Genomic DNA, 26,255 nt, shown 5'->3' with positions numbered 1-26,255 from the left:
TGTCCCTTGTGGGAAAATGCAAATTGCCACAAATTGCATTCACTATGTATCGGCTATGTATGATTGATTAATTGATTGATCGATTGATTGACAATTACTACATTATTTTAACTCTGAAGATACATGTTCTTTGTGTAACAGTATATTAATGAATGCTTAACATTGGTGCTTTGTGTGTGTATATCATCATCATCATTATCATCATCATTTTTTGATTATCATCATACCTGAACCTGAAAGGTGCCACAGCAACCATTCGGGGTGAGTCGTTAGCTGCAGGATTCTGGGTGGCTGCTCTGGTATTGTGGGTGGTTGGTCTGTGAGATGTGATGGCTCTCTCGGTTGGGCCTCCAGTAGTAAATTTGCCTCTTTGCTTTGCTGTTTCCCATATGAGGTTCCCATTGGTGGTTTTGAGATGAGGAAGACCCTCTTTAGCTCTTCCTGTCTGGATCTCTTGTATAGGAGAAGGAGTCTGAACATCTCCATTATCTAAACTCCTGTAATGGACTAGACCTGATCTCCAGTTCTTGTTTCCGTTCCTCGACAAATCTCTGAGGGTTTCTTGGGGCAGTGAGCCTCTACGGAGGTCCAGGGTGTCTTTGGAGTGGAACATGTTTCTCTTGGGAATCTGAGGGCTGCTATAGGCCGAGCGAGTGCCGATAATGCGGTCGTGGGAAGCTCTGGGTGGAGCAGCTCTCTGCTGCTGATACTGAAGCCTTGATGAAGCCTCCCTCAGCAGCTCTTTAGATGTGCTTATAGAGGAAATGTTGGAGGTGGATGATGAGAAGGAGGTCATTCGTCCACCAGGCTGGAGCTGACTGGGTGGACCTACAAAGCCACTGCTGGAGAACTTGTTGGTGTTCTGCTTGGAGAACGAGCTCATGGTTCTGGGCAGAGGGATCCCAGAGCTGGCGTGGGTTTGGGAAATGGGTTTAATGTTCACTCCAGCGCTCATGGTAATCAACAATCAGCAGACCAAACTCTAGAGAGGAAAGAAAATGGTAACACTTTAGTTTAGCCAAATCTGCTTTAATAGGGTTCTGACATCCAGAGACTTTAACTCCACTTTAATCCCCTTTAGTCCTCTTTAATTTGTTTAAATCTGGCCCCAAAGCCACTCGGCCACATGGACATCCACTGCGGCACTGACATGCAGAAAATAAAAGACCTCTGAAATATAATCAAGAAGAAGTCAGGAAGATGGATGACCACAAGCCATCAAACCAAGCTGAACTGCTTGAATTTTTGCACCAGGAGTAAAGGCATAAAGTTATTCAAAAGCAGTGTGTAAGACTGGTGGAGAAGAACATAATGCCAAGATGCATGAAAACTGATTAAAAACCAGGGTTATTCCACCAAATATTGTGTAATATTCTGAACTTTACTTTATATATTTTTTTTATTTGAGGTCTAAAAGCTCTGCATCTTTTTTTTGTTATTTCCGCCATTTCTTATTTTCTGCAAATAAATGCTCTAAATGACAATATTTTTATTTGGAATTTGGGAGAAATGTTGTCTATAGTTTATAGAATAAAACAACAACGTTCATTTTACTAAAACATAAACCTATAAATTGCAAAATCAAATAAACTGATTCAGAAACTGAAGTGGTCTCTTCATTATTTATTTATTTATTTATTTTCAATGGGGTAAAATCAAAGAAACTCATCAATTTAAAGTAGTCTCTTATTTATTTTTTTTCCAGAGCTGTATATTGCGTTAATCAGGTGAAATCAATATTCAGGTGATTGTGGTCTGAAAGGGTGTCATGTGGTCAGTCATGTGAGGTAGTAAATGGGTGATGTCAGTGTGTGTGGTGCATTCTGGGTAATGGAGTCCAGAGTTCAGAGCTGGGAGATCACTGGTTGATAGGTGCAGAAGTGACATCAATTAAGAACAAGAGTCATTTGTAAGAATTAAACATGGGTGGACAATGGATATGTAAAAATAGAGTTTTTTATACATAACATCACAAAAATGTAGTTTAAAAAAAGAAGTTAACCTCAAGGCAAAAAGATAATAAACTGTAAGATATGGACCCGTTATTAAAGCAAAATAGAATATGTTTTGTTTGCTGACTTTTGCATTAAAGGGTTAAAAAAATGAGCAACTGGACTGAAAACACACCAAATGAATGTAAATGCATTCTCTCTGCACTGGAACGAATCCATCAGTGCGTGTGGTAAAATAACCAACGTCAGAGTTTGGAGACACGCTGTACAGGCAGGACGCTGTTTACTGGGGTGAACTGGAATTTTTACTCAGACTGGAGCTTCTTTGTTGGGCAGGAACAGGTGCTGATGAAACTGAGAGCTCTCAGTAAAGCAGACAGAGCAGAAATAATGCTGATATATGGAGGAACACAGCCAGAACTGACTCAATCAGTTTACAAAACAACTCCAGCCTGTGTTTCCCTGTTGTTGTGTTTTAGCTATTGTGCTGTACAACTACAGCACACTGAGATCAAACAGACATAATACTCAGAGTTTAATACTAAATACTATTAATTCTACTATACTTCTACACAGATAGATAGATAGATAGATAGATAGATAGATAGATAGATAGATAGATAGATAGATAGATAGATAGATAGATAGATAGAAAATTCGACAGACAGACAGACAAAGAGACAGACAGACAGATAGTTTGATAGTTCATTAACATAATACACATATGTATGTATATATGTCTGTCATTATCAGTACAGTGAAGGCGGCGCTCAGAGCTACAAAGAAGCACTATGGGATGTAAACAGTGGCTTTTAATAAGCTTCTTGTGCAACTTTTAAGTTATTAATGCCTTGTTTTAAATGTCAAGGCTTTCTGGATTCTAGCGAGGAGATGTGGAGCTACTTTGAGTACTTTGAGCTACTTTGAATAACGTATAATTGTACAGAGTGCAGGGCAAAAAGGACAAAATTACTGGACCTCAGAAAGCTGGCTATTCAACGAAGTTAAGAACTTTTTATTGTGTTTTACTACAAAATAATTTTCATTTTAATCCAGAGTTCTCCTTAAAGAATTCTACTTGAGCACACACTAAATAAGTTATTACTTTTACTTATTCAGCCCTTCCAACAAAGGTATAAAAGCATTATATTAGCCATTTCTCCATTTTGGACAACTTTTTTCACTGAAAAACTAAATTGGGACAAGTGGTTGATATGTTGTAATGTGTTAGAAAGGCCCAACTTACTAAATAAATAATGAAAAAAAATTTAGATAAAAAAAAAAGATATATTGTTGGGTGTGGTTCTATTACAAACCTACCGGGAGCATTTAGGTTCTCTCAGCAGGCGCCCACACTGTAATTGATATTTACACAGCAGTTGTGAGAAGCAGTGCAGTTTACAGAGCCAGATCTGCTGATGATCTGCAGAGGGGCACGAGCAGAGGTCCTCTGACAGCCTGGCACTGCTTGACACCCACAGCAGGCACCGCCCGGCCCTGTCTGCCATCCCACATGCCCCTGACTCACAGTGACTGGCACAGAACTGCCCCTCTCTACCCACAACAAGCTATTTTAGCTGTGCTGTGCAGATTCAATTCAGATTTAAGCAGCTAAACTCAATCTAAATTTATTTTCAATTATTTGTACAAAAAGAAAGTATTTAGAAGCTCTTATGCAGTTTCTGAGGCTGGTAAGTCTGATGAGCTTATTCTATGCAACAGAGGAAACTCTATCTTCCTTTCCTGGGGCGGTCCTGATGAGTGCCAGTTTCGTCATTATGTTTTTGATTATTGATGTCCTTGTCACTGTACTTTAGGATACTTTCAAAGTTCTTAACTTTTTTTCAGATTGACTGAGCTTCATTTATATATATATATATTTTTTTACTTAGTTAAGTAGTTATTTTTGTGCTCCACTTTTTTTCATTTTAATTTTATTTTAGACTGAGAAAATCCAGCCATCATCTAAGCAAGAGGTGCTACTTTAAACTTAACTATAAAACATATTCTAGTTAGTTTAAAGCCTTTTTGTTTACTAAATAATTCACTTGGCATGGATTGTAGGACCTATACTAAATTACGCTGCTTATGCTTTTTGGAACGATGCATTGTAAGGTAATGTAATTGTACAACGGAGCAAAATCCCCATTGGATTCCATTCAAAAGTATCCGTAAACTTTTGGACACTTTAGAAAGGGAGAAGGGGTTAGAGGGTGAGAGGCAGCAGATAACACCCTAACAACCACTTGGTAAACCATAGCAACTGCACAGCACCCACTTAGCAAGGGCTTGGGATTCCAAAGCAACCATGAATCTGAATCCATTTTAGATACTACTCTATTACCCAAAGTTTAGCCAAAATTACTTTTTGCACTTTAGCAAAAAGTATTTCAAAAAATGATTTTAGCATTTAGCCAAAGGTTTTTTTGACCTTAGCATGTAGCCAATGTTTTTTATTTTTTTATTTTAGCACTTAGCCAAAGGTTTTTGGACTTTAGCATTCAGCTAAACGTTTCTGAACTTTAGCATTTAGCTAAAAGGTTTATAGATTTAGCCAAATGTTTTTTTTTTTTTTTTTTACTTTAGCATTTAGCCAAAAGTTTTTGGATTTTATCATTTAGCCAAAGGTTTTTTTTTTTTTTACCTTAGCATGTAGCCAAAGTTTTTTTTTATTTTAGCATTTAGCCAAACATTTATGGACTTTAGCATTCAGCCAAAAGTTTATGGACTTTAGCATTTAGACAAAGTTTTTTGGACTTTAGCATTTAGCCAAAAGCTTTTGGACTTCAGCATTCAGCAAAAAGTTTTTGGACTTTAGAATTTAGCCAAAGGTTTTTGGATTTTTAGCATTTAGCCATAACGTTTTAGACGGAGCATTTAATCAAAAACTTTTGGACTTCCTCAGATACTCTTCTCTAACTGACACTGATGCAGCATCACCGAGTGCACTCCAAGGAAAGTGCTGGATCCCCAGCTCTGGTACGTCAACTAACAGACACCTCTGCTGACCATCATCACACTTGGAGTGATGAAGAGCTGGGAGACTTACTGTACCCAACCAGAAAGAGCACGGTCAACTTCGCTCTCTCTCAGACTCCGGCTGCTGATACCATGCAGCATGATCCAGTATTCAAATTCAACTTTTGGCTTCATCTAACAGCCGTACCATCTGTATACCCTAGGAACATGTTTCTGCTGTAAATAAAAGATCAGAGCTCTCATCCAACGTCTGGATAAATAATGATCACTCTGGAATCTGTTAACAAATTAAAGATGATGTTGTATCTTTTAGACTTGTATTAACTCACTACAAGAAAGTGGAAAATTTTATGCTAATAGTAACCAAGCGGCCCGCAAGTACAATCCATGCTCACTCAGACGAGGCCTATAGGAATGTGTTTAATAACATAGTCTGTGAATCTCTGGGTTTTTCGCTTCAGTTTCCTGTCATTTCAAAAACCCCTCCCTGACCAAACATGGTTGAAACAGACAGGCGATGACGAACACTGTGAGCCGACAGCGCTGTCATGTTTCATATTTTCTCTCTGGGTGTCGGCTGTCAGATGCCACTATATATCATGTTGCTTTTAAAAATACTATATGGAATATTTTGTTAGAAGCTCATGGCTTTAAAGGCTTTATAACACAGAAATCCACATTTTCTTGCTTTACATATAAGATTTTTTTCACGCCTGGCATTGAAAACATGCCTGTCACGTCCACACTCAGCTTTACCTGCGATTTCCAATTACAGGACTACACTACCCAGAACACACCATTCAGTGACACTCACAATCATGTGACGCCTTCAGGAAGTAATTCACTTGAGTACTAGCACCTGGGGAGCCAGGTATAAATGACTGCACAGAACTCAGCTCCATTAGAGTCATAGTGCACATACACTCTGAACTACTGATTTTTTTTATTTTACTAAACCTAACTTATATGAATATGGCACTAAGGCAAAATACTACAGAGCCCCTGAAGGGACATGGTTTGTTAATTTTTTGTACGTAATAAGTGGTGAGCACCAGATAGTAAGTGGTGTGCACCACATAGTAAGTACGCCATGTATGGTAGTATGGTAGCTAGCAAGCTATAATTTAAACTGACAGATGTTAAATAAAGTTGTTCGCTAGCTAATTAGCTATGTTAGCTAATGTTAACTACTTTATCTCAGTGTGGAATGTTTTAGCTAATGTTAGCTGGGTTAGCTAATGTAAACTACTTTATTTAAGTGGGGAATGTTTTAGCTAACGTTAGCTAGGTTAGCTAATGTTAACTACGATATTTCAGTGGGGAATGTTTTAGTTAACATTAGCTAACCTAGCGAATGTTAGCTAAAACGTAGCTAACATAGCTAAAACATTATTTCAGTGGGGAATGTTTTAGCTAACATTCGCTAGGCTAGCTAATGTTAACTACTTTATCTCAGTGGGGAATGTTTTAGCTAACGTTAGCTGTGTTAGCTAATGTTAACTACTTTATCTCAATGGGGAATGTTTTAGCTAATGCTAGCTGGGTTAGCTAATGTTAACTACTTTATTTCTGTGGGGAATGTTTTAGCTAATGTTAGCTGGGTTAGCTAATGTTATACTACTTTATTTCAGTGGGGAACGTTTTAGCTAATGTTAGCTGGGTTAGCTAATGTTAACTACTTTATCTCAGTGGGGAATGTTTTAGCTAACGTTAGCTGGGTTCGCTAATGTTAACTAATGTTAACTACTTTATTTCAGTGGGGAATGTTTTAGCTAATGTTAGCTAGGTTAGCTAATGGTAGCTACTTTATCTCAGTGGAGAATGTTTTAGCTAATGTTAGCTAGGTTAGCTAATGGTAGCTACTTTATCTCAGTGGGGAATGTTTAAGCCAATGTTAGTTGGGTTAGCTAATGTTATGCTACTTTATTTCAGTGGGGAATGTTTTAGCTAACGTTAGCTAGGTTAGCTAACGTTAACTACTTTATCTCAGTGGAGAATGTTTTAGCTAATTTTAGCTAGGTTAGCTAATGGTAGCTACTTTATCTCAGTGGGGAATGTTTAAGCCAATGTTAGTTGGGTTAGCTAATGTTATACTACTTTATTTCAGTGGGGAATGTTTTAGCTAACGTTAGCTAGGTTAGCTAATGTTAACTACTTTATTTCAGTGGGGAATGTTTTAGCTAACGTTAGCTAGGTTAGCTAATGTTAACTACTTTATCTCAGTGGGGAATGTTTTAGCTAATGTTAGCTAGTCTAGCTAATGTTAACTACTTTATTTAAGTGGGAAATGTTTTAGCTAATGTTAGCTGGGTTAGCTAATGTTAACTACTTTATTTAAGTGGGAAATGTTTTAGCTACTGTTAGCTGGGTTAGCTAATGTTAACTACTTTATCTCAGTGGGGAATGTTTTAGCTAACATTAGCCAGGTAAGCTAATGTTATACTACTTTATTTTAGTGGGGAAAGTTTTAGCTAATGCTAAAGACATGTGAGTAGGTTTGAGCCCCAATCTTGGACTATTATAATCATATATAAGTTAAATTTAGTCAAATAAAATTGGTAAAGATTTTCCCATAGAACACTGTTCCACTGCTCCACAGCTCAGTGCTCATTGGAATACCAGGTATTAGAGGTCAATGATTATCTGCTCCAGAGAGAGAGAGATGCCTATATGAATGTGTTCAATACTACAGTTAAACAAGTGGCCACTCAGAACAGAGCTCATTTACATACGGTCTTATACAAAACATTGGGCACCAGTTTAAGAATCTCTCTAAAGAAGAATATTTTTAAAGATTTAAGGAAAAATCTATTGACCAATTCAAAGGTTCTTCACACTCAAGACAAGAAAAGGTCCTGATGAGAGCCAGTTTCATCAAAATGGTTTTGATGGCCTTTAATTAAATAGAGCTGTATACCTGTAACTCTACATCTTCACTACTTTACAACTGATGCTCTCAAACAAACATTAAGAGACAAGAAATTCAAGTTTAATTAACTCTTCATGAGTTCAGCACAGCTGTTAACTGAAAGCCTGAATTCCAGATGACTCTACCTCATAAAACTGAGAAAATCCAGCAGAGATGTGCAAAACTGTCTAATCTAAGCTAGAGCTACTACTTTTACGGCTAAATTTTAAAATATAAAACACTTTTTTTTCTTTAATAAATAATTCCACATGTTTTTCTTCATAGTTATGATGAATTTAGTATTAATCCGCAAAAAAACACTGAATTTAAAGTGTGAATGTTTGACTGGTACTGTATCTTAGGGAGGTGAGTGGAAACAGGAGTAACAGACTCTTCAGTCACTGAAACTAGGATCAGAATCTACCTGAGGCGGCACTGTGCTGCTGCTTCTGATAGAATATAGTTATTCATTAGTTTTCATCTTATTTACCTTTTTCAGGTCAGCGCTGCGGTGGATCCAGAGCCTGCCCGGAATCATCTGGCACAAGGTACAGATATTTCCTGGGCAGGGGTCCAGTCCATCACAGGGTAGCACACACACACACTCATTCATTTACATACTCACACTCAGGGTCTACTGTGTTCTGTATAGTCAATTCATCTACAGTATCATGAAAATAACTTTCTATACTTTCAGTGCATGTAAGTTTATGATAAGTGTGTCTAATAACTGTAATAACAGATTAACAGTCCATGTAATAACAGTGTAATTGCTGGTGGAGTATGCATTGTTACAGATTTATTACACTTGTACAGATTATGTGCCGATTATGTGTCGGCATCAATTTTGACTGGTGTTTTAATGTAGCATAGTGTGTGAGTGTGGTGTGTGTGTGTGTTTGTGTGAGAGAGTGTAGAATACGTTGTGTATATATTTATATTTTTCCACCAGCTTTTGTGTGGTATGTAAATAGGGCTGTGATTGTTTTTGAGTACTAAAAATCATTATTCAGATTTCATTATGGAAGATATTGTTGTCTACCTGACCTTTATACACAATTACATAACCTGTACAACTGTAATTAATCTGTATTATTGTGATATTTTTAAAATAAAAAAATGTAAGGCTATTTTTACGTGTCCAAGACTTCCCTCTCCAATCAATCAATCAATCAATCAATCAATCAATCAATCAATCAATCAATCAATCAATCAATCAATCAAACAAATCATCTTAATACAACCACCAATTTTAAAAAGTAACCTTTGAAATCTGTGACATCACAAACTTTTAATAATTAATAATAAGAATAATATTATCAATATTCATTTTGCAAATGGAAAGCACTAAAAACCCTACTACCTCACTGGACTCTATTGCACACTGTGTAATAGAGTAATTACTACCTCACCTGGTACTTTTTGCACACTGCAAAATTTGCACACTGTCTTGTTATTTATTATTCTTTGTCTGTATGGTGTTGTATTGTCTGTCTGCACTTTTGTACTGTTGCACTATTGTTCTGTCTACACTGTGTTTATGTGCACCATGGTCCCTGGAGGAACGTTGTTTCGTTTCACTGTGTACTCTGTATATAGCTGAAATGACAATAAAACCACTTTGACTTTGACTTTGTATTTCTCACATTGTCTCCATACTTATCTGATGAAACGCCTATTCTGTCCACCCTGTTGCTGTAAAAAATCAGGGAAATTAAAATAATTTAAGAAAATCTAAATGTATCTTTGAAATAGAACAAGAATATTCACCATCAAAAATTCAAAATATCAACTCAAATTCCAATTTATTTAAAAATTCTCTATTGTGTTGTGCAGCTTGCCATGACAAGATCGACACATGCATGGCATGAAATAAAAAGTGAATTATGCTGGAAAAACTTGATTTCTGAGTAGCCTGAAGTCTTTTACAAATATGTTAAATAGTCAAAGTTCAAGTCATTTGTAATGACTGCAATTTTTGAAGGTCAATTTTTAATGGTCCTTTCATCGTGAATTTTTGACACAATGTAAAGAATAACTACAATACTAATATGTAAACAAGTGATTAATATTCTAATCCATATGTCCATATTATAGCAAGAAACATTAAACTAAAACAAGGAAAAAATACTTTAAACAGACAAGAATATGGTTTATATATTAATATTATTCAATACTTAAAGTTTAACATGTCTTGCTTAGATTAGACAGCTCTGCACATCTCTACTGGATTTTCTCAGTCAGTTTTATGATGTAGAGTCACCTGGAATTCAGGTTTTCAGTTAACAGCTGTGCTGAACTCATCAAGAGTTAATTACTTGAATTTCTTGTCTCTTAATAAAGTGTTTGAGAGCATCAGTTAAAGTAAAGTAGTGAAGAGGTAGAGTTACAGGTATACAGTGAATAGTGAATATTTGAGTAATGTTCTAATCCAGATTATGAGAAGCAAGAACTACTCAACTAAGAACTTTTAAAGCATTCACGAGTCAAAAACATTATGATGAAAGTGGCACTTATCGGGACCACAAGATTTTTTATGAATCCTTTAAAAAGGCATCTATCCATGAGTCAATTTATATTATATAACTGTAAAATGTACTGCATATTATACAGTAACACAACAACCTGCCAAACAAACAAAACAAGGGCCACACTTAAAGGAGAGATAAGGGATTAATCAATTACTGTATCTTGTAAAATCAATCAACAATCAATTGACATCCTTGAAATACAATGCAGTCTGCTGCTGCTGCTAAAGACATCAATACAAACACAAGAGCGTAAGTCAGGACCTTACAACGGATTGTAACAGACAACAAACAGCCGCCTGGTTCAGTTAACAGCTGTGCTGAACTCGTCAAGAGTTAATTACTTGAATTTCTTGCCTCTTAATAAAGTGTTTGAGAGCATCAGTTAAAGTAAAGTAGTGAAGAGGTAGAGTTACAGGTATACAGTGAATAGTGAATATTTGAGTAATGTTCTAATCCAGATTATAAGAAGCAAGAATTACTTTAATAAGAACTTTTAAAGCATTCTCGAGTCAATAGCATTATGATGAAACTGGCACTCATCAGGACCACATGATTTTTGAAGATGAAACCTTTGAAAAAAGGCATCTATCCATGAGTCAATTCATATTATATAACTTTAAAACGGAATGCATATTATACAGTAACACAACAACCTGCCAAACAAATAAAATACGGGCCACACTTAAAGGAGAGATAAGGGATTAATCAATTACTGCATTTTGCAAGACCAATCAATTGACATCATTGAAATACAATGCAGTCTGCTGCTGAATAGGTCAATAAAACACACGAGTGTAAATCAGCACCTTACAACAGACTGCAACAGACAACAAACAGCCGCCTGGTTCAGTTAACAGCTGTGCTGAACTCAAGAGTTAATTACTTAAATGTCTTGCCTCTTCATCAGTTGTAAAGTAGTGAAGAGGTAGAGTTACAGGTATACAGTGAATAGCTCTATTTGAGCAATATTTTAATCCATATTGTGGAATTAATTACTCTAATTAATTACTCTAATAAGTAAAGAACAAAATTACATTAAGAAATGAAGGTTAGTCATCAATTTAAAAACATTATGATGAAACTGGCACTCATCGGGACCACATATATGAATCCTTTAAATAGGCATCTATCCATGGGTCATCTTTGGTAAATGTTATGCATATTATACAGTAACACAACAACCTGAGAAACAAATAAAACAGGGGCCACACTTAAAGGAGAGATAAGGGATTAATCAATTACTGCATCTTTTAAAATCAATCAACAAACAATTGACATCCTTGAAATAAAATACAGTCTGCTGCTGCTGCTGCTTAAGACATCAATACAAACACACGAGCGTAAGTCAGGACCTCAGCAAAAGACTGCAAAACAGCCGCCTGGCCGGATTCTCATGACTCTGCAGTTTTAATCACTCAGCCAATGGCTTCGGGATAAGTGGCTGGAGAGCGGAAAACTGCCACTGAGCCGTTGTTATTATTATTGAACTGAGAGAGAGAGAGAGAGAGAGAGAGAGAGAGAGAGAGAGAGACCCACTTCACTAATGTGTTAAAAGCACAGTGCATTATTGTCATTACTGCTGCAAACTGAGCTCTGCTCATCACAGCCTATTACACACTAATCAGAGTGTTTGTTCATTAATCCTGCAGCTCACCTGCCTCCAGCCCGGGGCTCCGGTCAGCGCCGGACACTTCCAGAGGTCAGTCAGGTCCGGTTCAGTCGGAGCCGCAGCGCTGCATATGCCCGCGTTGAGCCGTGCCAACTGCTGTCCTCTGACGAATAACGCTCTAATGCTCTAACAGAGCCGCACAGAACCACGTGCCATTACTACAGGAGCGAGGGACGAGAGACATCAGGACACAGAGGACACCGCACTCTCTCTCTCTCTCTTTCTCTCTCTTACTCTCTTTATCTTCCTCTCTGTCTCTCCCTCTGTCTCTCTCTCTGTGTCCTCAAGCTTGATCTTGCGAGAGACACTGACACACTCTTACACGCACAAACACACACACACACACATACACACACGCCTTTACTATAGCTGCCAGTGCACGCATACACACACTGACACTACGCATAATCAGCTGTAGATGACACCATATGCATATGTATACTATGACACCATACACATACACATACACACATACAGCTCTGGAAAAAAATAAGAAACCAATAAAAAATGATGAGTTTCTTTGATTTTACCAAATTAAAAACCTCTGAAATATAATCAAGAGGAAGATGGATGAACACAAACCATCAAACCAAACTTAACTGCTTGAATTTTTGCACCAGGACTAAAGGCATAAAGTCATCCAAAAGCAGTGTGTAAGACTGGTGGAGGAGAACATGATGCCAAGATGCATTAAAAAACTGTGATTAAAAAAAAACAGGGTTATTCCAACAAATATTTTTTTCCATTATTTGAGGTCTAACAGCTCTGCGTCTTTTTCTTATCTTATCTTTTCTGTAAATAAATGCTCTAAATGACATTATTTTTATTTGGAATTTGGGAGAAATGTTGTCTGTAGTTTATAGAATAAATCAACAATGTTCATTTTACTCAAACATAAACCTATAAATAGCAAAATCAGAGAAACTGTTTCAGAAACTGAAGTGCTCTCTTAATTTTGATTCCAGAGCTGTATATCCTATACTATAGCTACCATGCATGCATACACACACTGACACAGTCAGCTATAGATGCCACCCTATGCATATGTACTGTATACTACAACAAAACACACTCTTAGTATAGCTGCCGCACAAACAAATCGTCTATATATGTAGTTTGTAAAGATCACACACACCCACACTTCCGAAACAACACAATTGCTGCCAGCATGAACACACATCCCACCCCACACCCTCTCTTTCTCTCTCCCTTTCAGCCTCTCACATTTACACACACACACACACACACACACACACACACACACACTCACACACATGACTGACTCATATTTCTATTAGTAATGACATCATGCCAAAGCTGCCCCTCCAATGGGTCATGTCCTCCTCACAGCTCGAATTTATCTCTCAGCCAGACTATCTCTCACTCACCATTCTATAACTCACTCTTAACACTGTCCATCTGTCCACCTGTCTATCCTTTTATTCATCCATTTCTCCATCAAACCATTCATCCATCAATCCATCCATCCAATTCTCCATTTATCCACCCATAAATCCATTTATCAAATTCATCAATCCACCTATACAAACATCCATCCATAAGTCCATTAATTAATCCATATGTACATGAATCCTTTCATCATTCATCCATGCATCCAACTCTCCTTTTATCCATCCATCAATTCATCCATCCATCCATCTTTCCAACTTTTCATACACACATCCATCTATTTATCTATTTATCAACTCATCTATCCATTCCTACGCCTCTCCAATTATCCATCCATTTATACATCCATTTATACAGCCACACATCAATACATTCATCAATCATTCTGTCTATTTATACATCTGTCTGTCCGTCCATCCATCAAACCATGAATTTAACCCATTATCCATCCAGCAGTCCATACTTCCATTCATCCATCCAAATCTCCATTTATCCATATATCCATCCACCCACACATCCATTCATGCACACCTCTATTCATCCATGCATCCATCCATCCAACTCTACATGTATCCACCCATCTGTCAAACCACGAATCCATCCACATACCCACCCAGCAGTCCATACTTACATGAATCCATCCATCATTCTGTCTATTTATCCATCTGTACATCCATCCAACTCTCTACTTTACCAACCATCCATCCATTCATTCATCAGTCCATCAGTCAATCCAATGATCCAACCACATATATATCCAGCAGTCCATACTTCCATTAATCAATTTATCATTGTCCATTTATCCATCTGTCTATCCATCCATCCAACTCTCCATTTATCTATTTAACCATCCATCAGTCCATAGACATATTAATCTATCTGTCAAATCCACATAACCATCCATCCAGAAATCCATTCTTCTATTGATCAATACATTAATCTGTCTATTTTTCCATCTGTACATCCATCCAACTCTCTACTTATCCATCCATCCATCCATCCATCAAACCAATGATCCCACCACATATATATCCAGTAGTCCATGCTTCCATTAATCCATTTATCATTGTCCATTTATCCATCTGTCCATCCATCCATCCAACTCTCCATTTATCCATCCAACCATCCACATATTAATCTATCCGTGAAATCGATCCATCCATCCATCAATCCATCCTTCCATCTGTCATTCATCCATTTATCCATTCATCCATCCATCAATCCATTCTTTCAATCCATTGATCAATCCACCATTCTAGCTATTTTTCCATCTGTCAATCTATCCACACTTATCCATCCAACCATCCACATATTAATCTATCTTTAAAATCCATCTATCTATCAGTTATCCATTTCTCCATTCATCCATCCATCAATCCATTCTTTCAATCCATTGATCAATCCACCATTCTGGCTATTTTTCCATCTGTCAATCCATCCACACATCCATCCATCCATTCAACTCTCCAATTACCCATCCACCACTCATCCATCCTCCCATTTTCAGTATCACAGTAAAGCTGAGACTGGGCTCACTGTGTTCAGCAGTATATCTGTATAAAGCTGTGAGCAGCAGTTTTGAATGGGCTGGGTTTAAATCTCCACTGTGCCCCTGACTGACTTCACAATAACATTTGTCCTGTTTTTATATAACAGGCCTGGTTTTACTCGTTAAATTTAGACCCGAGACCCAGATTCAACTTTTTTTCTACAGGTCCCTCTCCGTGTCAGATTCAGTCTCGTCAGAATAAGAGAGAGAGGGAGAGGGAGAGAGAGAGAGCAAAGAGGGAGGGAGGGAGAGCGACAGAGATGAAAGAGGGAGGGAGATAGAGAGAGAGAGAGAGAGAGAGAGAGAGAGAGAGAGAAAAGAGAGAGGGAGAGTGAGCAAAGTGGGAGGGAGCGAGAGAGTGAGATTGTGGGTGAGAGAGAGAGAGAAAAAGAAAGAGAGAGAGAAAAAAAGAGAGAGAGGAAGAGAGAGAAAGAGAAGGAGAGAGAAAAGAGAGAGGAAGACAGAGAGAGATTGTGGGTGAGAGAGAGAGAGAAAGAGAGAGAGGAGAGAGAGAGAAAGGAGGGAGGGAGAGAGAGAGAGAGGGAGAGAGAGAGCTTGGCAGGTTGAGCAGAAGATGCTTCGCATCAGATTTAGCTCAGAGGCAGCAGTAGGAGGTGGGTGGAGAAATGGAGAGATGAAGCGATGGTGGAGAAAGAGAGAGAGAGACAGAGAGAGAGAGAGAGACAGAGAGAGAGGCTGATAGGCAGAAAATAAAACCCATCTCAGTCTGAATAAATCTATCATGCCAAATCCAACTGGCTTGTTTCTACAAATTTTCTTTGCTATACAGATTTTTATCTAATGAATTAGTGAGGTATATACTATATATAATAAGCCATAAAATTAAAACCATCCGCCTAATATTGTGTGGGTCACCTTTGTGTCATCAAAACAGCTCTGATTCAGTGACGCATGAACTCCACAAGACCGTGGCCTGTGGTATCGGACACCAAGCAGAGCCTTTAGGTCCTCTAAGGCTTTATTGAGTCACATGAAAAAGCCTGAGTCACTCTTGACCCTGTCGCTGGTTCACTAGAGCTTCCTTATTGTATACCAGGACAGAACTGACTGTTCAATTGCTGCCTAATGAAACACACTCTGTAACAGGTGCCACTATAAATTCACCTGTCAATGTCATTAATTCACTTTAAAACTATTAAAGCAAACATCAGACAGACAAATTGTAACTTTTTTTAGACTTCAGGCCAACCTAAAAAAAAAAAAAAAAAGCTTAAAAATCATCAGATCAGTCTGATTTTACTTATAGGTATTATAGGTATATATATTTAGTGTAAAATGACTATTGACAATATTTCTCACAAATTCCTAATATAAATCTAGTCATTTAGAGCATTTATTTGCAGAAAATGAGAAATGGCTGAAATGGCAAAAAAAAGGGATGCAGAGCGTTCAGACCTCAAATAATGCAAAGAAAACAAGTCAAAATTACATTCATTTAGAAACAACACTAATATTGTTAATCTCAGGAATCAATATTTTGTGAAATAACCATGATTTTATTTTTTCTGTGTGTCTTGACATGCTCTCCACCAGTCTCACACAATGCTTTTGGGTGACTGTATGCCTTCCAGGATAACTTCTACACTAATTTAGAATAGGCATAGACCAATAGAAATTTAAAGGAAATAATAGCAAATAGATTTGAAAGTTTGAAAGAGAGACAATACCAGACAGTATATTTAGCTTTATAGATAGAAGTTTATTAGTGGATGTTTTAGTAAAGAGACCTGGCATTAAAGCAGCATTTTGATATAATATATATTTTTTTCGTCCTGAGGCTCCCCCTACAGTTGAGAAGTGTAAATACAATTTGTACTATGATAATCTTAGCATTATAATAGAACATTGAAATTGAAACAAAGGACATGGGGGTCAATCACACATTACACAAAAGTTTGAGAAAACAAAGAGCATACAAAAATTATAAACTAACATGTACATCAACACAATCTGTGAATCGTAGTCGCCCTGGCGCCATAAAATCTAGCTATTGCCCGCTCCAAAATAAGAACGCTTGATGAATAACAACATTATGGAAACGATAACAGTAACATTCCAAAAAACTAAAAATATTTCATACTAACCAAAAATGGTTAGATGTGTTTAAAACCGTAATCACTGAGAGGCCTGGCTGTATAGCCCTGGATACTACAGATATGCTGACTATTTAATTTTAAATCATCTGTTTCAAGATTTTAACACAAACAATAAATCTGATCAAATAAATGAGAACAACTGGAGACAAAGATAATCCTTTCCTTGGTCAGAATGTATTTAGATAAACCCAAAACTGCAGCATCAAAGCATGATATCATCAGCTGACACAAACGGATTTAACATCTCACTCTCTCTCTTTCTCTCTCTCTCTCTTTCTCTCTCTCTCTCTTTATCTCTCTCTAACCCTCTCTTTTTCTCTCTCCCTCTTCCCCTCTCTCTCCCTCTCTCTCTCCCTTTCCCCATCTCACTCTCTCCTCCTCTCTCTCCCTTTCTACCCCTTCTCTCTTTCTCTCTCTCTCTCTCTCTCTCTCTCTCTCTCTCTCTCTCTCTCTCTCTCTCTCTCTTTCCCCCATCTCACTCTCTCCTCCTCTCTCTCCCTTTCTACCCCTTCTTTCTCTCTTTCTCTCTCTCTCTCTCTCTCTCTCTCTCTCTCTCTCTCTCTCTCTCTCTCTCTCTCTCTCTCCACATTTCCCAGAATAAGTCACTACTAATCCAATTCTCCCTCCATTCACTTCAGCCAACCAGTCTGTCGTACTAACGCAATTAAAGCCTGCTGTTTGTCTGTCTGTCTATGTCTGTCTGTCTGTCTGTCAGGAGTGGAGGGGGTTCATTCCACTGCATGGGAAACAAAGCACAGACGTGTCTGAGTTAAACTGATTCAGCAGGAGGGGATGGACTAAAGTCAGGAGAACTGCAGCGTGGAGACCATCAGATAAACTGTCTCACAAACTAAATACTAAATACCTAAACAACACATCTAAAGCCCTATCTGAGCAGGATTCGTTTCTCAGGGGTTCTGGGGTCATTTTCTCTTTTATGGTTTTTTTTATCCTCTGGGATTTTATTCCCGTTCAGAACGACCATGGTCCTCCAGTAATTTTAGTCCTGCCTGGATCCACATCTCTGAGTTTTGTCTCCTCGCATTTAATAAAATAGCTACAGTATTTGTCCACTGCAACACACCGTAATTACACTTTGGGTGCACGTTTCCACGAAAAAACACAACAGCAAGTGGAAATGGAGGAGCTACTGAGGGCGATGTCATGCAGGAGTTTTATCACTGAGTAGAAGTGTGAAAATTTTTTCACAGGCATCCCCCGAGAAACTAATCCCGTATTACCTATATAATTAAACAAAGATGACTGGGTAATACTTTACAATAAGGGTATATTAATTAACAGTAAACAACAGAATGTCTCAACTACTTATTAACTGGCACTAGTTAACACATTATTATTCATTACATCATTTAAACTAACGTGTCAATTTATTAGTAATTAACACAGTTTACAGCATTCTTAACAATTAGAATGATTTTTTTTTATCTATAACGGCATTTTAGGGCAAAAAACTGCTGATTTTGAGAATAAACATGTGATATTTAGAGTATAAAATCTTAATGTTTCTGGTATAAAGTGGCACTACATCCAGGAAAGTTACATTATTTAGATCAAAATGATTAAAAACAATAAAAATGAGTTACACTTTTGTATTGATTTTACCAATAAAGAAATACTATCAGTGGTTACATGTATTCCCCATGAACAAAATTAATCACAAGTAAGGAAACTCTGGTATATATCAAAATACTGGAGGAAAATGTGTAAGCCTGTTTTAATATATATATATATATATATATATATATATATATATATATATATATATATATATATATATATATATATATATATATATAGTGTTGGTGAATGAGCCTAGTAGTGTTCACCACTGTTTTTGAATGAGTGTTATGTACATTTTATTAATGATTAATTAATGTTTTTTTTTATATACATACGTTCAAGAAAAATGAAAAAAATGAGCATATGGGGAATTTAACTTGTTTGCAACTTGTTTGCAGTTCCAGCACTCACTGACGATAATAGCTCAGCTCATTTGCGTTGCAGTCGCTGTAATAATAGAATATATTACCATGCTCTCTCCCCCCTTTGTTCACCTCTGAGTGTTTTAGTTAATGCAGTTAATTCTGTGATGGACCTGAAGAGTCAGGCTTAGCTACAATAGCAGATGTTGGATTAGCCTTGCTGCCTGTTTTAGTACAGAGCTGCAATTAAAGAATTGAGGGCTGGACTTTATTAAGCCAATTGAGTCTGGAGATGTCAAACAGCATGTGTTTTCAGTTCTGCAGCTTAAAACTCCAAAAATACTACAGCAAAAGACCCCTGCACTGAGGAACCTAGAGGACCCTCTTTAAATACATTACAGTAATAATACAGGTGCATCTCAAAAAAATATATTAAATATATATTATTGAAAATTTACTTTATTTTAGTAATTCAGTTAAAATGTGAAACTCATATATTATATAGATGTATTGCACACAGAGAGTGATCTATTTTAAGTACCTATTTTATTTCTTTTATTGTTGATGTTTATGGCTTATGGTAATAAAAAAAAAAGTCAGTATCTCAGAAAATTAGAATATTATATAAGACTATTTGCTACTTTTGGCAGTGTGGGCGGTGTGCCAAGTCCTGCTGGAAAATGAAAACCGCATATGTCGATAAGATAACTAACGAATAGGTAGAATAGGGGAATATATTGCAATATTAATTTTGTGGAAATACATCAATTCCAGCTGTTGCTGAAAATATATCTCTATAATTTCATGCATTGTCACATAATTAATTCTGCAATCTGTTTCCCTATCCTGCCTATTCATTCATGCTTCAGTAAAAATATTGGTAATTGATTCCAAACTGAGTGCACTAATAGTTTCTGTTCTATTGGTCCTATATTAAAATAAACAAATGCATTAACTTTTTTCTTAATTCTGCAACACAAATCATAGAAAGCATCTTCTATTAAGACACACATTAAGACATATTAAGTTCTGTAAAGTCTGTGGAGTGCTTTAGGGAAGGTAAGGAAAACCAAATGACATCATAGGTCTGGGTTAATTAGCCATAATAACAGATCTCTGCTCATCCAGCCCCTGCCAGCGCTAACACGCCCATTATCATGGAAGTGTTCGGTTAGTGTTAGGTGCCCCAGGCATCGCACTAATTAAGATAGACCATATGAGCCATAGCACATGTTAGCGTGTCTGCATCGCACTTGCAGAGCTAGTGCTTTTTAGCCTTTGACACCAGGAAAGGTCAGGTGTTCAGCAACAGGTTTGGATTATGCCTTTAAGAAGCAATAGACAACCTTCATTGCCAATTCATTGCGATTCATTTGCCAACCCAATTGACGAATCTTATTTTGGCAGTTGCCAGGAAAATTATACTTAAAAAAAATTATACTTGTAAAGTTTGGTGGAGGGGGGATAATGATATGGGTTGATTTTAGGAGGTGGGCTCGGTCCATTAGTTCCACTGAAAAGAACTCTTAATACTAATTATTTATATATACCAGGTCAACAAAGCAAGGTCCACAAAGTTGTTTCACATAAACACACTCCTAAACCTTGTGGAAAGCCTTCCCAGAAGAGTTTAAGCTGTTATAACAATAGAATAGGTGGTCTGACATTATATTGTCACGCCTGGTGCCAAAGGCGCTCCTGTCTTTCCCACAATTAGCTCTGCCTGCGAGCTCTCCTCAGCCTCCGGACTATGATACCCAGAATGCATTACACACTGACATCACTCCCTTACACAATCACATGACACTGCAAATGACAATACCAGGAAGCTCATCCCCAGAATATTGAATTTACCTGTTACACTCACTATATAAACACCTTCACTTTACTCACTCATCACAAAGTATTGTTGGTTCTCCATTTTATAACACGTTTATCCTTTGCCTGTGTTTGTTCTCTTGTTCCAAGCCTTTTTTGTATCTTTTTTTACTCTGATTTTTGCCTGCCCTTTAATATTACCTCGCCTGTGTATGATCTTTAAACTGTTTTTTTTTTTTGTTGTTGTTTATGGTATGTTTACTCCCTCTTGCTGCTGTTTATCAGTGTTGACCCTGCCCGTTAATGTGTGATAGCAGTAGGCAATCACAGTATTCTTCTTCTTCTTCTTCTTCTTCTTCTTCTTATACTTCTTATTATTCCAATATTAAAACATTTATCCTTATCGGGAATGGTGTATACAGCTTTCCAAACAGACATACGTTTTTCATTAGAACATGGCCTATAAAACTTATGGTATTCTTTCCAAAAAATAAGCTGTACAAAACAATACGATGTATTTTGTATGGTTTTTATACAATTGTTGTACGAAATTGCCCCATAGAAATGAATGGGGCCCAACAAAGGTGTTCATGGAATGCTCTGTGTGCTCAGAGCTCCAGTACTGTGTGTGTGGGCACTTCAGCAACCACCAAGAAAACTATAGCAACACCATGGCAACCAGCCACGAGTCAGCACTGCAACCACACTCACAGTTTTTGCAGGAACTACAATCTAGTTTTGACTATCCAGCCATGACATTTTTAAAATCTATGGATTAAAAATAGGATTTCACTCAAATTCATATGTGTGCAAAGACAGACATTATATTTTGCCAATATATTGTGTAACTGAAACTGTAATGCATCTGAACTTTTCTCAGAAGACTTAACATCTAACATCTACATGTCTATAGGCTTGGTATTATACCATATATCCACTCAGAAATGTCACACAAGAGCCAGATATGAAAGCCTACTCTCTTAGCATTATAAAACTCAGAGGAACCCTCCAGTCACCATCTTTATGTAAGTGACACAGTTCAGATGCAGCACAGACTGAATGAACTTGAAATAAACCGCAGAAGTGGGCAGTTATGTGGTGCTTTGATGCTGCTGAGTGGAGGTGGTCTATATTCAGACAGTAGTGAGTGTAGGAGGGAAACTAGGTCAGTAGAATAGCAGAGCTCAACAGCTAACCGTCAGGTGCCATAAAAAGAGATAATAGTGAACAGAAATGCTAAATCTCTCTGGCTCAGTTGTAGAGTAAAGGTAACATTGCTGTTGATCAAATGAAGAATCGGAATAACTGCAAATTAATTAAATATAGCAAGTAGAAGTCAGGATTATACTCATATTTCAGCAGCATGGAATAAATGGGCCTTTCTGATGGAGATTAGCCCATAGCATTAGCCAAATCTCCTCAAAAGCTCGTCCTCTCATGACTCATTCGACAACCAGAGCCCTATTTTGGATTCGAAAAGGAAAAAGCAGGCCTTTCCAAAAAAAAAAAAAAAGAACATCATTTTTTTTAACATACCGCCTTCAGGCGTTTCCTCCCCTGAAAATATTAGTATGACTAAATACCTTAGAAATATGTTGCGTGTAAGGAGATAGTTAAGTTATGGAAATAAAGATCTATTTAATGATTCATCCCAAAAATTGTAGCTCCCAGAAAGTGTGGGGGAGTGTGGGATTGTATGGAGGACCAAAACTGCCAAAATTAAAAATAAATACATAAATAAATAAAAACATAAGTAATTCATTAAATAAAAGTAATATGTTAATTAAAACGGTAAAGAACAATTATAATTAATAAAAAAAAAAATATATATATATACATAAAAATATATTTTTCTCTCTTTATTAAGATTGTTTATTCTTTCTTTTGATTCATTTATTTATATAACTATTTCTGCATTTATTTATTTCCCGGTTTTTCCTTGTCCTTGTATGATAATGAAGGGGCGTGTTTTTTCACATACAGGCTTATCAATCAAGCTCAGAGAGAGAGAGGAGCTGTTATGAGTAGAAGAGTCCAGGAGCTGAAATGTCGGGGGGAGAAGTTCGGTATCGGATCTGCTTAGAGGAGCAGCTGCTCACCTTAAAGAACTGTATCAGAGTCTGTATTACGATCTCCGTGATCTTTATTAAATAATCTTCCACGTTATCAAAGTAACCGCCAAAGGAGCAAAACATGTACAATCGATCTGCGGTATCGGACAACGATCAACCAGTAGGAATGCTAAGACACTGTGACATCATTGTTGGACAGCCCCTTCATTATCATATAAGGAAAAAATAAATAAATAAATTGGGAAATAATGGAATGCAGAATTAAGTACACTGGGAAATAAATAAATAGAAATGGATGATTAACTGTGTTTGTGAATTTCAGAAGGACTTTTAAGAAGTTTTGGGTGGAAGTGGTTCCTCGGTGGAATTGAGCTGCCTCTCATTGGCTGATCATGTGACATTTAGTATTTGGAGTGTTCTCATTGGTTGTTTTGTAATCATGTGTGTTTTAAAAGATAGAATGCTATTAACTTGTGTCTTTTAACCTTGATTAAGGCCTGAGCGCCGAAACGCGTTGGTTATTCTTGTATTGCTAATAAATCAGAAATTCTCCAGTCAACAAGTGCTGCTGGTTTTTACCATTTTTGATCAGTGATTTTATTGCCAGGCACCTTGTTGTGCAGTGAAGTTGCACCAGATCCATCTGCTTCCAAATAAATAAATAGAGAAATAAATAAATTGGGAAATAAATAAATTGGGAAATAAATAAATTGGGAAATAAATAGTTATGTAAATAAATTAACAAATGAATCAAAAGAATAATTAAACAATGTTAATAAAGAAACCCATTAACAACAAATTAAGATATTTATTTTATGTATATATATTTATTTTTAAATTTATTATAATTATTCTTAACTGGTTTAATCATTAAATTAGTTTTACTAAGTGATTTACTTACGTTTTTATTTATTTATTTATTTTTAATTTTGTCAGTTTTGGTCCTCCATAGGATTGCAATCCAGAGACACTTATAACGCATTTCAGAAGTGTGGTATCTCCAACTAATTCTCACCTACATCACCTATGAAGAAATGCAATACCACCCCAGTCCAATAGGTGGTGCTATTCAGACAAGTTCTCCATAGCAATCAGAGAAAACAAGTCACACCCTAGATCAGGGGTATTTAGTTAGAATTCAGTTCGGTCCAGTTAGAGAAAAATTTGTCAGGCCAAGGTCCGGACCGTCGACTTCTTTAACTTGTTGATTCAGTGCTATATCCTGTATACTGAAGAAGCCTATAGTAGTTCTGTCAGTGTTTTATTAATGTCATCAACAACTGAAAGACAAAACAAATGGCAAATATTATTCAGTATATTTCAATAATATTCCTTGTTTTAGACAGGCCTGTCACAATAAATACATAATCGAATTATCATACAATAAATGGAAACACCCTTAATAATTTAACTTTCGAGTCTATTAATGTGAATCTGTATGTCAACTTTGTTTCAAAATGCAATATTTATTCTATTTGATTTTATTTCTATTAGATTTAGGCCTGCCTGTCATGATAGTTACATGAATGACAAATCATATTGTACAATATATGGAGAAATGTTTGATGAACTTGATGTGCCAAAATATCAGCTTTGTTTAAAAACAGCAGTTTTGTTTTATTTATTATTATAACTGTAGCAGACTTTATTAAGCTGTGAAAAAATGATGTGGGGAGTTGCCTATGCTTTTTGTCCCCTGGGGGTTGCCATAGTTCTGAGGTAGGGTTGTTTTGGGAGTAGAGAGAGTGTTTAGTAGTTCTGAGCAGGTGGAGTAAAGTGGAATATTTTGCTCTATTGTCTCGTTTTTTTCTCTTTAATTCCTTAAAGTAACACCGCTCAGTTACACTACATTACCTACTGGTTGTAGCTTTCAGGGTTTGAGGTATTTGGAGCACTTTCAGCTAATTTTACCCATCATACTTCTGATCGAATCCTACACTGCTGCCTCCTCTAGCCTCTGTGCTTGATCAGCTTGGCTCATTAACTTCTCCTAGCATTAGCATCAGATCTACTGAGCCCAAATGGGTTTGAACAGTCACGCTGCAGGAGCTGTTTGATACGAGCAGAAAGAATTAAACAGTTACTCAATCAGACAGTATTTCTTTATATAATCAGATGTTTCTCCAGGCAATAGCATCAGCTGAGTGGGAGGAATGCAAATGGATTTTAGCAGTCACATTTTGAGATAGCTGAAAGTGTGAGCAGACAGAACTAGACAGGCTAAACTCTGACTCTTATTGATGAGCCCCTTGTTGTGTATTTAAATATAATAATATATATATATATATATATATATATATATATATATATATATATATATATATATATATATATATATATATAATATATTATAATAATAGTGTACTTGAACTATATGCACAATAATTCAAGTATACTTTTTCTACTTATACTTACATTTTTACCTACTTAATCTGTATTTCAGTCTACTTAAAAAAAAAAGTATACTTTATTTGGCTGTGCTGATTCTATACTGGTGATGTACTTAGTAAAAATATATGCATAGTATTATTTTATGAAACTGCTTTTTATGATAAAACTATACTTTTACTAAATGAGTCTAAAGGAGTCAATATTTCTGCAATAAAACTCTACAATAAGTTTTTAAACTGTGATGATTAACTTTTGTGTGTTAAATTTTACATAAAAAGTTTACTTTAGTTACTTTAGTGTTGGTAAACAAACTTAAAAAAAAACTTGTATATATTGTTTTTGTTTTCCCCAGTTTTTATACACTCAAAATGAATGTGATGTTAAATCTTTATTTTAATCACATTTTTTATGGTCAGTCGGACAGCTCATACATAAAAAAAAAAAAATATATATATATATATATATATATATATATATATATATATATACACATACATACTTAAATTGTATTAAACAGCGGCGAAAATAACATACGACTAGTATACTCAATATGAATATAAAATTTATAAGTGCAAATTTATATCATTTTAATTACAAATAAGTAGTAATTAAGTACACATAATAAGATAAGTACACATTATTGGTTCCAAAATAGCATAACCTAAGTACAGACCTATTTCAGCATAATTTAAGTACACTTCTTTTTCACATGGGATATTCATTTGGTTTTGTATGAAATTGAAGTCAAAACTGGTCATTTTTGTAGTCCAGTATAGATCTATAGACTGTAAAACGATTATTGGCTGGTACAGTTTAACACAATCATACTTCTGATCAAAATCTACACTGCTGACTCCTGCAGGCTCAGATTGATCAGCCTGGCTCATTACTTTCTCCTAGCATTAGCATCAGCTCT

At 36.3% G+C, this 26,255-nt stretch overlaps 1 protein-coding gene across 2 annotated transcripts in view; it reads right to left on the bottom strand.

The window, feature by feature from the left end:
- nav1b (neuron navigator 1b) overlaps positions 1-26,255 on the bottom strand; it is a 191,464-nt gene that overhangs the window by 150,026 nt on the left and 15,183 nt on the right. For both annotated transcript variants that reach the window (XM_049479436.1, XM_049479437.1), the window contains exon 4: positions 228-982. In XM_049479436.1, the coding sequence (XP_049335393.1) occupies positions 228-955 (728 nt within the window). In that variant the 5' untranslated portion in view covers positions 956-982. The remainder of the gene's footprint in view (positions 1-227; positions 983-26,255) is intronic.

Source organism: Astyanax mexicanus, chromosome 5 (assembly GCF_023375975.1).
Source record: "Astyanax mexicanus isolate ESR-SI-001 chromosome 5, AstMex3_surface, whole genome shotgun sequence".
NCBI lineage: Eukaryota > Metazoa > Chordata > Actinopteri > Characiformes > Acestrorhamphidae > Astyanax > Astyanax mexicanus.
The sequence above is the reverse complement of the archived record's forward strand: the minus strand, read 5'-3'. Positions and strand labels throughout refer to the sequence as shown.